This window comes from Notothenia rossii, assembly GCF_949606895.1.
Source record: "Notothenia rossii genome assembly, chromosome: 3".
NCBI classification, from domain to species: Eukaryota; Metazoa; Chordata; class Actinopteri; order Perciformes; family Nototheniidae; genus Notothenia; species Notothenia rossii.
Genome location: NC_136901.1, coordinates 6403356 through 6415823, shown reverse-complemented (window position 1 = coordinate 6415823; position 12468 = coordinate 6403356). Strand labels below are relative to the sequence as shown.

The window sequence follows — 12468 nt, the reverse complement described above, 5'->3', positions numbered from 1 at the left end:
GTTTTTGTAATCCCCTTAGTGAAGGAGATACACTCCTGCGTCTGGCCACATGCTGAGTTCTTCCCATGTCATGGCCCCAGTTTGTTAGAAAGCAAAAACCCACACCCCAAAACAGCCTATTTCAAGCACATGTTGTAGTAAATACAGTTTCAATTCTCTTATTTGGACAAGATTAGATGGCTTTACAAAAGCTCACAACATAATGAAAGTGAATCATAGCCATAAGCTTTTATGTGGAGGAATACTTTTTTTTCTGACATTAAAAAAGCATTCTAGTCTATATCAGTCTACCTGCGCTGTTTACATAGATCGAATTATACCTACATAGCTCGATTGAAAACACTTCTTTGCTCAGTTGTTGAAAAAATATGATGGTATAAACCCCCCATTTTAAATGACTTGTTTTTTTTCTTCCTCTCACCCAAAGCAGGCTATATTCATTGACACACAAAACCACAGAACTGTTATTTTAGCTACATTAACTTTTGCAGCATAAGCATCTGAGTGACGTTAATTGGTCATGCTCATCTGCATGTCTGAATATCTGAAAGTCAACAATTGGCACACCATAAAATAACACAGTTTACATTCATAAAGGAGATGATGACTGCGCAGACATGGATTTAATCTGCACCATCTAGTACGGTATAAATAACCCCAATATTTATCGACAATCAAATGATAACAAACAGAAAATAACATGCACTGACAGCACTTCCACCACTCCTTTCCGAGAGTCATTGTTATCAGTTAATTTTTTTTCTCTTTTCTTCAAACAAGTTTAAAACAACAAATACAAATCCTGACTGCAGGTTCACAAAAAATAGAGAAATGGCACTTTGTAATAGTCATATATAATTCTTAATATCTATATATTGTCGTCATATTGATATAACATGAAAGGGTCGAGTTTGCTTCTTTGTTGGTTATGGTGGTTATGGTTCCTCGCCGTCGTGTGTGTGTTGAAACCATGCGAAATATCATCATGCAGATTATGATACATCGGTCCGAGTATTTACATTTACATTCATGCGTTCGTGCACCATTTCCTGGGTCCTCGGTCTTTGCTTTCTCTCTCGCTCTCTCTTTCTTTCTCTCTTTCTCTCACACACACACACACGCCCTCTCCCTCGCTTCCTTTTCTCCCTTTTTTCTGTCTCATATCCGTAGTCCGATTGCGGCAAATAGCAGAACTGGGAGGAGGAGGGAGGGAGGGGTTTAAGCCAGGGGGCTCAGCATATACATATATTACAGAGTGGGGCCTGTGCAGCAGCAGACTGACTTACTTGGTTCAACTGGCGAAAACAAGACATAAACAAGTCTGTGTTCGCCACTGACGAACAAAAGCTGGATGATTTTCAGTCATGTGAGCATCAGTGTGTCTGGATGACATGTTTGTAATCCAGTCCGGTATGGGTTCATTGTACTAGACCCAGAGTCTCTTTATGCATCATTTGTCGTGGAAAGGTGCGTGCTGCAGTCGAAGCCCCTGTGCGCGCCCCCGTCTGCGTGATAAGGCCCACTGTGCCAATACGACGAGTCACACACTGTCTGTAAGGAATTGATCTCTGAGGCGGAGGAGTTCCCGTCCCTCCGCTTTGATCGCTTTCGATTCCGCAAGATAAACACAAGCATCCCCACGACAGTAAAAGCGGACGTGACAAACACCAACAGCAACCCGGGGACGAGCACAGAGATTGAGACCCTGTTCGGCTCCAAATAAGAGTTTGAGCGCGTCCCCGAGTCCTGGGTGAAAGTGCTGTTTTTGGACAGGGGTGTGGGGGAGACTTTGTCAAGGAGTTTAGGGCACATGAGGTCGTTCCGGACTTGGCGGAAATCTCGTTTCCAGAACTCTTCGGGTGACTCGCATTTGAGATCACTCACTATCACATCGTCTCCGAGTTTATCCGCCCACTGCTTGAAGGGCACGATGTTGCACGAGCAATCCCACGGATTCCCGTGCAAATCGATTTGTATGATTGAATTCAGCTGGTCTAACACTCCCGGCACGGGCAGATAGGGGAAATAATTATTATGAAGACTAATTTTGGACAAAGAAATCCCAAGGAAAGCATCGTTTGGTAAAGATTTCAGCAAGTTGTTATTGAGGAACAGGACCCTCAGATTAGGCATAGGGCTGAATGCACCTGCCACTATCATCTGGATGTCGTTGTATTCCAAACTGAGATATTCCAGATTCCCGAGGCCCACAAACATCTCTGCTATCAGCGTATCCAGATAGTTCTTATCCATATACAGCCATCTGAGCTCGCTCTGGTTTATAAAAGTGCTGTTGTCAATCACCTTGATGTTGTTCCCCCCCAGATCAAGCAAATTGAGGCTGGTGTAGCCGAGCAGGTGGTTCTTTTTCACTGCGTGTATGTTGTTATTTCGCATGTTCAATTCGTGTGCTGCCAGGGGTTTAGGCTTGAGGTTGGATAAGCTTTCGATCTTGTTGCCCTCGCACAAGACCCCCAGGCCCTGTCTGGTGCCGATCAGCTTGCATTTGCAAGGCTGGGGGCACGTCATGTTGTGAGGCAGCTCTCTGTCCCCGTTCTCACCTGACACCACTGGAGTTGGCCTCGTTTTCAGCTGCCAGTTCTCACGAGATTTGGAGCGGCTCTTGGGTCCGTGGCCAGGCGTTGGGGGACCGCTGGTGTCTCTGCTGGGCTTGTAAGGCGTGGGACGGGGAACCTGAGCCTCGCTCTCAGAGGCCTCCTCCTGTGTGGGAGGGGCTACCAGGCTGGTGTCCACGCTGCCGCTCTGTGAAGGACACAGGTCCGCTTCGGATGTCTCGTTCAGGTCGCTCCCCTGCAGCCTGGTGGGAGCCTCGCATATCATCCTCCCAATAAGAGCGTTATGCGGTATGTTCTCCAGCCATTCCTTCAGAGAAACCAGGTCGCAGTTACAGTCCCACGGGTTGTCCTCCAACAAAACCTCCGCAATGCCCGGTATTTGCTCAAGGACCCCCTCATAAGGCACCGTTTTGATTCTGTTCCCCCGCAAGTCGAGATGCGTAATGGGCACATGTTGAAACACGTTTATAGGTAGCGCACTGATGAGGTTGTCGTTAAGTATTAACACTTCAAGTTTGTTTAGGTCCCTGAAAACGGCGGGGTCAACGTCCCTCAGTAGATTGAAATCAGCTTGGAGATATTCCAAGTCGTCTAACCCCAGAAATGTACTCTTCCTGAATGATCGTATCTTATTGTTATTGATGTGCAGCCTTTTCACCAGCTGCAGTCCCAGGAAGGCACCGGGGACAATGTCGTGCAAGCCATTGTTTTCCAAATGCAAGCTCACAGCATTGTAAAAGTTGGCAAACTCGTTGGGAAATAGCCGTGATAGAGAATTTCCGTGCAACAGCAGGTGATAAAAATGCGAGCTCGGGCCAGTCAAATGCTGCAGAGTGGTGAGGCTCCTTTTTTCGCAGTCTATGTGCAGATCTCCCTCGATCTCGTTGCAAGAGCATATCTGCTCCTTACAAATGTCCTTTGTAACATTTCCACCAGCAACACAAAGAGCCGCATTCAGCAGAACAATCCAAAGCAGCATTTTTCAACGTGGACAATTCATTCCCGGTTTTAAGACATACGAGCTGTGAATTCAGTCTACATCAGTGAGAGGAAAAATGGTAGATAGAGACATTTAGGGAGAAGATAAAGCAATCTTTTATAACAGATCCATGCTGCATCTAACGTGCACTTGTGTCCAGACTTCCAGTTTGAAAATGCCCACATAAACGTCTCTTTCACATCGACTGAATCCTCAGAGCGTGTTTATGATCAAAATCGAAAGCAGCAGGCGACCGTAGAGTCCAACACATCTTTCGGCTGTTTTCAGTTCGTTTAACACTGACCTTGGCAGAGCAAAAGAGAACAAATCCGTGCCTTTTTTCTCCTCCAGTCTTGCTGCGTGTTGCGGCGTCTGAGGTTGTCCCCTCTCCCCTGGTGCTGAATTCACACCGTGCGCTGGAGCTTTAGAAGCGATCTCACCGCTGCAAAACACCCGCATCCCCCCTCACATCCTTCGGCGTGTTGCCTAGCTCGTCTCTCCCCCACCCCCCCTTTTGTGGCGGTTTTGGGAATCACAAAAGGAGAAACGCAGAGACAGTGTTCATCCTAGCGCGGTGCTCTAAGAATAATCTGACACCCTCTACTGAGCTGTAATGGCAAAAACCGGTCGACTGACTGAGGGAATGCTGAGAAGCGAGAGCAAAGGGGGGGGGGAAAAATCAATCCACATACAGGGACGATCTTTCTTTAAATCATACTTTAAAGCAAAAAAAAAAGGTTTCTTTCACAATACTAGACTCCTGCTGTTATTTTTGACTCTTGCAGCTCCATGGTAAAAGTGTCCAAGTCCGCATCGTTGAAAACACTGGTGAGATTTCACATTAGGATCGTGATACCTCCGTTCACTGCCATGAATGACCCCCCCTCCTTCAGTTCTTAAGGGATAAACGGCATTACTTTAGCGGATCTCCCTCCGTATGTGAGCCTCCACTGTTACAGCCTTGACTTTCGCCCCTTGCTTTGAAAACACTGTTGAATGCGGTAAAAACAATAATCCGCTACAGGCATGCCTCAGTCCAGCAAAGACAAAAAAAAACAGTTGACTATACAACAAACGATGCGTCAGTGTGGCACCCTATATGCGCATGTGTGCGTGACGTTTTTTTTTTTGTTCTTCCAATATAAAAACCCTTTGCAGAAATAGATCTACAACTGGAAGAAAAAAGACAAGGGAAGTGGTTTGAAAACAATTTCATCTCCTATCGATTTTATTATACTCCATTGTTTGAGAGTATTACATCAGCTGAAGCACACGAGAGTTAAGGTAGTTGCCCGACGCCCCCCCTTCAGCCACCTCCTCCTCCTCTTCATCCTTCTGCAGTGCTCCATTGGAATTAAAAGCAGGACAGAAACATTGATGCTAAGTTAAATATCCTCTTCTCTGATATTATTTTTTAAATTGGTTGCAATAAGAGACCAATCTATGGACTCAGGAGATTCCAGCAAAGCACCCTGCAATAAGCAAAATATCATTAGGACCACCTATACTAGGGGCTGTAAAACATTCCCATTATAGTCCATTGACGGGCAGTAATGTCTCCCTATACCCACTCTGCCTGTCTGTCTGTCCGTCTGTCTGTCATTGAGCTTGCAGTTGTTGCTGTTGCTTGTAAACTCCCTATACTTGTTGGCTTCTCTTTGGGTGTGTTTAAACTTTTTACAACTGCATGCTTCTCTTTTTGTCGGATCCATTTGTCTATTAAGCTAATTATATGTATATATTTGCATATTATTTGCATCGTTTATTAAGGGCTTGAACCACAAGAATAGTGCATCCACTTAAGTACTTAGTACTTAGTACTTAGTACTTAAGTACTTAGGTACTCTTTGGATCTAAGTGGGCAACATGTCATTTGTTTTAATTATTTTTCATTTTTAAATAATTCATAAAAAATATGATTTAAAAAAAGTATGTATTTTAATGATAAATATAATCAGCAGTATATGCAATATTTATTAGTGTAATTATTTGAAATTGGCTGCACTTTTATAGTTTCAGAAAAAAAGAGATTGTTTTTCATTAAATGCAATGTTTATTGGCATTATTAAAAAAGAAAAGAAATGCACACATGTCTAAGTCAATAATATATGACCATCATCTTCGCAAAACACACTTAAGTCCATTGATTTTTTTCAAATCAACCTGTTAAACCCAGAGCCTGTTTTTCAGGTCTCAGGCTCGAAAATGACATTCCCAGAACAAATGACCATATCTTCCCTTCTAAAAGGGTTAAATTAATAATCTTTTTTCTCAAAGCAAGGTTACACCTGGGAGTTGGATGTAGAAGTGTCAGAATCAATATAGATGTTTTTATTTTAAAGTAAATTCAAATTGAACACAGTAAAAAAATGTATATTATTGTGTCCGTCCAAAAAAAAAGAATTACTTATAGTGAAAACCACCCTTGAATGATGGGATGGTAGACTAAAAGCTTTACGAATCCAAACTACAACATATAGATACAGTAAGTAACCTGTATCAAGATTGATGCAAAACAGGTGAAATTTGACCTTTTTAGAGAGATTTAGCACAAAAAAAAACACTTCTGGGGTCATTTGGGTGGATTTGACCTATCTGGCCCTCCTTGGTCGATTTTGCTGATTGACATCTCTTTCTAACCGTCAGAGCCAATGGAATCGAGGGGAACTCCCACATACTCCTTATTTGGTCATGTGTGTGTGTGAAACTGCCGCATAGCCAAGACCGGAAGCTGCGATAACTCTGGTGGCTACCATTAGCAGCTAACTTTTACCCTTCAATTTTTACATAAAAATGGAACTATGGATTATAAATTAAAACAATTATTACCCAGAAACATTATCAACCTATGGATTAACGGATTCAGCCGCGTTTTTTCTCGTTTTAATGCCATTGAACACGTCTTTTGATCAGATTGACAGCTACGATGAGAGGATCTCCCGTAAAAGCTACGTAAAGGTACGTGTTGTGATGTCTGAGTTTGCTTCCCCTGTCGCGAATTCGGATCACTTAGTGATGATATATATACCTAAATAATCTGTGGAACCTCAGCTTTAATCGGATATATTGTAAGTGCAGCTACGATAATTAATAAGGGTATCTTTTATCTTGAGTTCTGTGCCAAAGTGCGTTAGCATTTTTCGCTCAGGGGTCATCTAGATGCTTCTTATGAGATTGCTTAGCTGAGATTATTCCCGTTAATCGAGTATAACACATTAATAGGTTCTTACATATTAAGATCCCCTGAGACACAGGTGTTAATTGTATTTACAATAATTATATTCCGGTAATAATATGAATAATAACATTATTCTGCAATACTGAGTACCTTGTTTGTATTTGAAGCACCTGGCTGATAATGTTGTGTTATTCAAGTCTAATATCTGGAGCTTAATATACCCAAAGGAATAATTGCATGGGGCTAATAATATTGAGTTGCATTAGTGTGAGCACGTCACTTGCAGAGACAAGTGCCAACCTGCAGGCTCAATGTGTCGCAGCAATTTATAGCCTACAGTTTGCATTGCATGTCCCGATGGGTCGATGTGTTATGCATATAGATGTTTCTACACATAAAACTACCTTTTTAACTTGAGTTTAAAATAATTCAAGTCATGATCCATGCTTAGCTCCACATATGTGTCCCTGAAGGGAAACAAATCAGTCCGAAGGAGGATTTCTGAAAGGGCAGTTCCCAATAGACAAACAGCAGTCACTGAACCAGAAGCCCTGAGAGGCAGCACCATGTCACAGAGCAGAAAACCATACAAACACAAGTCTGTTGACTGAAGTAAACAAGTGAATAGGAAAGAAATATGCCCGTGTGGGAATGGAAAAAAACACACCTGAATCACTGAATCTTCCAGCAGTCAGGCTGCCTTGTGGGTAATGTAGGCGCCAGGTTTTGACACAAGGTTTCCTCTTGTTTCGGTTAGGATGTTAGTCCATCCAAAAAGTTACACAATTACTTGAGTTTATGCCGACAGGCAAAATGGGTGTGTGGTTTGGGAACCTAATAATCAAATGGTTCAGGTTCAGATACACATATTAAGTACATTGTTAGTGTTATTGTTCTGTTATTGTTGTTCTAATATGGTGCCGTTGTCCTGATGGTTTTGTAAATGTGTTGGCTCTCTTATTATATGACTCTCATATTGTTATTGTGACTTTTATGCTCTGTCTTTGAGATAATGATACAGCCTAATGCAATGCAACAAATCAGTTTGTGTAATAGCCATTGCTTTTGTGGACGCTTTTCGTAATTGTTTGCATCGTGCATTCGCCTTAGAGACAAAGCAACACTAAAGCCAATCAATAGCATTCAATCAGGCGGCAATGTTGTGCTACAAGATGACTTACAATTCCCTTTAGTCATTCTAACACTCAGATAGGTTGTATATGTTATGAATTGGTGATCCCAGCTCTACAGTATGTGGCACCAGGTGACATGCAGCTTGACACGTTTGATATCACTGTAAAGGTTATTATCAAATTACTTTATGTTATTTGCCTACCCTAATAATGCTTCCCTAAGAGAGACACATTCAAAGGATGCTGGGAATTATCAGGCTCAGCCACCATGTTTTTTTTTTGTAGGACAATCTGCTTGACCTTCCCTCGGCCCGTATTTGAAGACGTATTTTTTCCTTCTTCCTCGTAAGGTTAAAACATCCGCTCAGCTCACGACCCGAATAGACTCAACAAAGCTACATCCAAACGTCACTATTTAGCATTTTCCAGAAAATAAGGAGAACATTTTCATGTGTCCCTCAATGAGGTTTTTATTTTGGGGAGGGGTGGGGAGCAAACACATGCCACATCAGCTCCAGATGTTTAGCTGTCTGAGAACAATGTACTCTCTCTCCCAGGGCTTCAAAGGCAGGAGGCTTGGAGAGACGGAAATACTCTACGGGTAATTACAGAAAGGTCAGGAGCAATCTTAAGCTTGTTTTCACATCAGCATGTTCGGCTCAGTGTGCGCTGACAGCATTCAAAATAAGGCACGGGTGTTTGTGGCGATTCATGCATTCTGGGTAAATAACGTTTCATCATCAAGTAGATACGGTGACCAGGAAGAGGGCAGGTGTTTTACTAAATATAAAGTGTTATATGACATCCTGACTTTCATGTATTTATATGTCATTACAGACAGAAACAAATAATCACTTGAGCCAACTGCAATGTAAAAAAAAAAAACACTAAATGAGAATAAAAGTCGTTAAATGTGGGGCTTTTAGAAAACCATTATTTCTCAAGAACTCCTCTCAAGTGTTCTTTTTGAATCCCACCTTTTCTTAATTATGCAGCGGTGGTCTTGCAGATGTGTCGTGTACAGAAAAAGATGGTCAAGTGCCGACTGGAAGTCAATAGAGCTATTGGCAGAGGCGGCAGCAGCGCTCCGACGCATCGACCTGCCATGCTGTATGAGGAATCAGCAGAATGTTTGACTCGAAATCTATACACATCTATCCCAAACTCCATTTACCCCCATCCTGTCTTTACCATCAACACAACTCACAGCTGACCTGCTGGAAGTCAGCTGAGGATCCAGGGGGGGTGGGGGGGGGTGGGGGGGGGGAGAGAAACACGTGTTGGGGTCTGAATCAGAGGAGAAACACACACGATTACTTTGGACTGTTCTTAATGAGATTAATACAAACCTTGCGTTCTCATGCTGTGACACACATCTGACATTAGGGTTAGTCACTTGTCTTCAAAGAGAATCATTACATTATAGCTTCCAACCATAATGCATATGTCTCATGAGTTGAAATGTGCTCAACACAAAGAGAGTCAAAGCTAGCAGATGTTCATAATGCAATATTTAAGATTTGTTTTACTTTGCAAGCTGAGATGAATGATGAATTTAGTGATAGATATCCACTATTAATCCTTAGCAGATAATCCACATTTGTAATGTACAGATGTGGGTTAATGGACTGTTAGGCTGCTGTTATAACACAAATATCTGTATTTAAATCTGGACATTTTTAAATCCTAAATCCAACATGTGAAACATTCCTCTTTTATCCCCCCCACTCCCCAACAAATCCCCAATACCCATTAAGCTCAAATAAATACAGAACAGAGATCAAATGACCTCATTTAGATCAACTAACAACATGTGTTTTTTCATAAATTGAAAAAGTAGATGTAATATTAAAAAAATATGCGGAGAAAAATGTGTTAAAGAAATGAAACATTTGTTTTTTATCAATATGAAAAACAACTCTTTATTTGAGTTTTGAGAGGCCAGCAACAATCTGTCATGGAGAAACACGTTGAAACACATACTTAGAATGCTACGTTGTTTTCGAAAGCGGTGCCGTCTCCCTCGTTGAGTCAGCCAACAGCATATTGTCTGCTTCTCAAACATTTGTTTACTCTTCTTTCACATATCCGCCCACGTAAACATTTACATATAAAAGCTCGGCCTGAATCTTGTTTGCGGGACCTCGCCTGCTGTTGCTCAGCGAGTGATGTGTTTGCTTTTGAAACTTTTTGAAAGGTCTGGCAATGCAGCGGAGTGAGATTTGTGTACCCATGTTCTCACCCTTTTTTCCCTTGCTGCTTAGCTTTACATAACTTGTTTTGCCAATTAAGCTTGGAACACATTCTCCAATTATCGCTAAAAAGGAGACATTCGGCCCGGAGTCAGTCGTGGTTACTGGCAGGAACTCATGTGGACAGAAGCTACTGCTTAGTGTGATCAAAGGGAGTTTAAAGACAAGTAGTCTGGATTAGTTGCCTTCTGAATGCTCTGGTTCATCTCTTCCTTAACGCTCACATGCTTTGAGAGTTCACCACACGTCCGTAATGAGATGACATTTCTCAACTTCGACCTGTATGTCAGATCTAAACTGTCTGTTAAGCTCTTCTCTTTCCTTTTTCTAAAGCTTTTAAGAGGTGACCCTGACCCCATCCTGTCAGGCGTGACTTTTCTTTTCCTTTTCTGAGGGTTTGATGTTCCTGACAGCCTACTTCCACCAGTGGAGTGTTCTCCAAAAAAGGTTTATGACACACATTTCCAACATTGATGTGTGACTTTTGAAAGCATCACCCTGGAGTTGTTGTATGGCTTCATTATGGATACATATAACCCGGTGTTTTCTTATAGCAAATTTGCGATTAATTGTGGAGTTATTTATATTTTTTATTAGCAATACTACCTAGTGGTGAGTGGGTGAGTGTAACTGAATACATTTACTCAAATATGTTGCACACAAAACATACAAATAGCTTTTTAATATATAATGTGTTGTCATTTATTAAACTATCCAAGAGTTTATAGAAGTGCAGCTGGAACAATACCTCGATTGATACAAAATTCATTTGCAGCATTAATAGAGCTCATTTTTCATACAGAAACATAAATCCAATTCCACTACAGTTGCTGCTTTTCCTTTTTCAGTATTGGTATTTTTCTGTATTTTTACCAAGCACGTTTTGTGAAGTTGGCTCTGGATAAAATACATTTTTTTTTTAGCTTTTCCAATTGATCAATTCATGCAGAAAAGAAGGAATAAGCATTATTGTTATACCATATTATTTCTTCAGTTAAATTAAAGCACTTCTGATATGAATTGTGGCTTTATGTTAATTCTCTAATATTGATATACGTTTGGCTTCCCTTGATCTCCTCCACAATGGGGCTTTTTGACATCATTGTCTTGCTTGCTTCGAGAACTCAGCCCTGTTTACTTTAGTTGATACGGACTCGTTGCCTTGACGGTAGCCTTGCATGTACCTCAGGTGAAATGATTGCTCATACAATTACAGCGATGTGTTTGAGTTAAAGTGGATTGAAAATGACATGCTGTGCCAGGAAAGTACTTTAGATGCATCTCTTCTCATGTGTCATACTTCCTGTTTTTTTTGGGGGGGGGGGGCCTGTGGCATTTCACGACAACTCTGTCCACAATTTCTCCTTCTTCCCTCGGAGATGAGAGCCCTGCTTTTGAGAGGGTTGACAGATCGGGTCCCGTGCTGCTGATCAGAGCTCTTCAATCTGGCTTTTCAGAAGCAAATTGACTTTTCAGTATATCTTTATTTTCTCTGATGACAATATCATTAGCCCCCCTTCTGTATTTGATATGACAGCTGCTTTCACTTTGCACACCTGAAACAAAGGATTAGCATGCCTTTGAAATTTGACACAAGTTAGTGGTGATGTCAAGGTCTGGGCTAAGTTAAGAGACGTTTTAAAGCTGCAGTATCTTAACATTTCAGCTAAGAATTTACTTGTATTAGCCTATTTCACTTTAGCACATGAAGTGTTGTGTTATGTGGCGTTCTTCGGGTCCTTTGACATGTCAAAGGCCATGCAATATGTCATGTGACCTGTATCGTTCCATGTGATATATCATGTGACCTGTAACATGGCATGTGATACATCATGTGACCTGTAACATGGCATGTGATACATCATGTGACCTGTAACATGGCATGTGATATATCATGTGACCTGTAACATGGCATGTGATACATCATGTGACCTGTAACATGGCATGTGATATATCATGTGACCTGTAACATGGCATGTGATATATCATGTGACCTGTAACATGGCATGTGATACATCATGTGACCTGTAACGTGGCATGTGATATATCATGTGACCTGTAACGTGGCAAGTGATACATCTTGAGATCTGTCATGTCATATACTAAAAATCAAAATCAAAATGGACCTTTGATGAAAACAAAGCGTTTCATTGAATATGCAACCTCATCACTCTGCAAAATCAATAAGCCCTAAACAAGTTGGGTTGAACATAAATACCAACTTCCTATAAAAGACCTGAAAGCAGTCTGGGCCTGCACATGCCACCTAGGTGTTTATTGTTTCATGATATGCATAACACTAAACCCACACATTCAAACATACACACACACTGTGGATCACCGGGACAGT

The 12468-nt window shown here is 41.5% G+C and overlaps 1 protein-coding gene across 1 annotated transcript; it reads right to left on the bottom strand.

The window, feature by feature from the left end:
* Positions 1-606: 606 nt before the first annotated feature.
* slitrk1 (SLIT and NTRK like family member 1) lies at positions 607-4046 on the bottom strand. Its single transcript, XM_079672458.1, has one exon. It carries the CDS (start codon positions 3553-3555, stop codon positions 1444-1446), a length of 2112 nt encoding a protein of 703 aa, XP_079528584.1. The 5' UTR covers positions 3556-4046; the 3' UTR covers positions 607-1443.
* Positions 4047-12468: the final 8422 nt, after the last annotated feature.

Coding starts and splice junctions, on each gene's coding strand:
- slitrk1 (XM_079672458.1), bottom strand. CDS start 3,555: ATGCTGCTTTGGATTGTTCTGCTGAATGCGGCTCTTTGTGTTGCTGGT.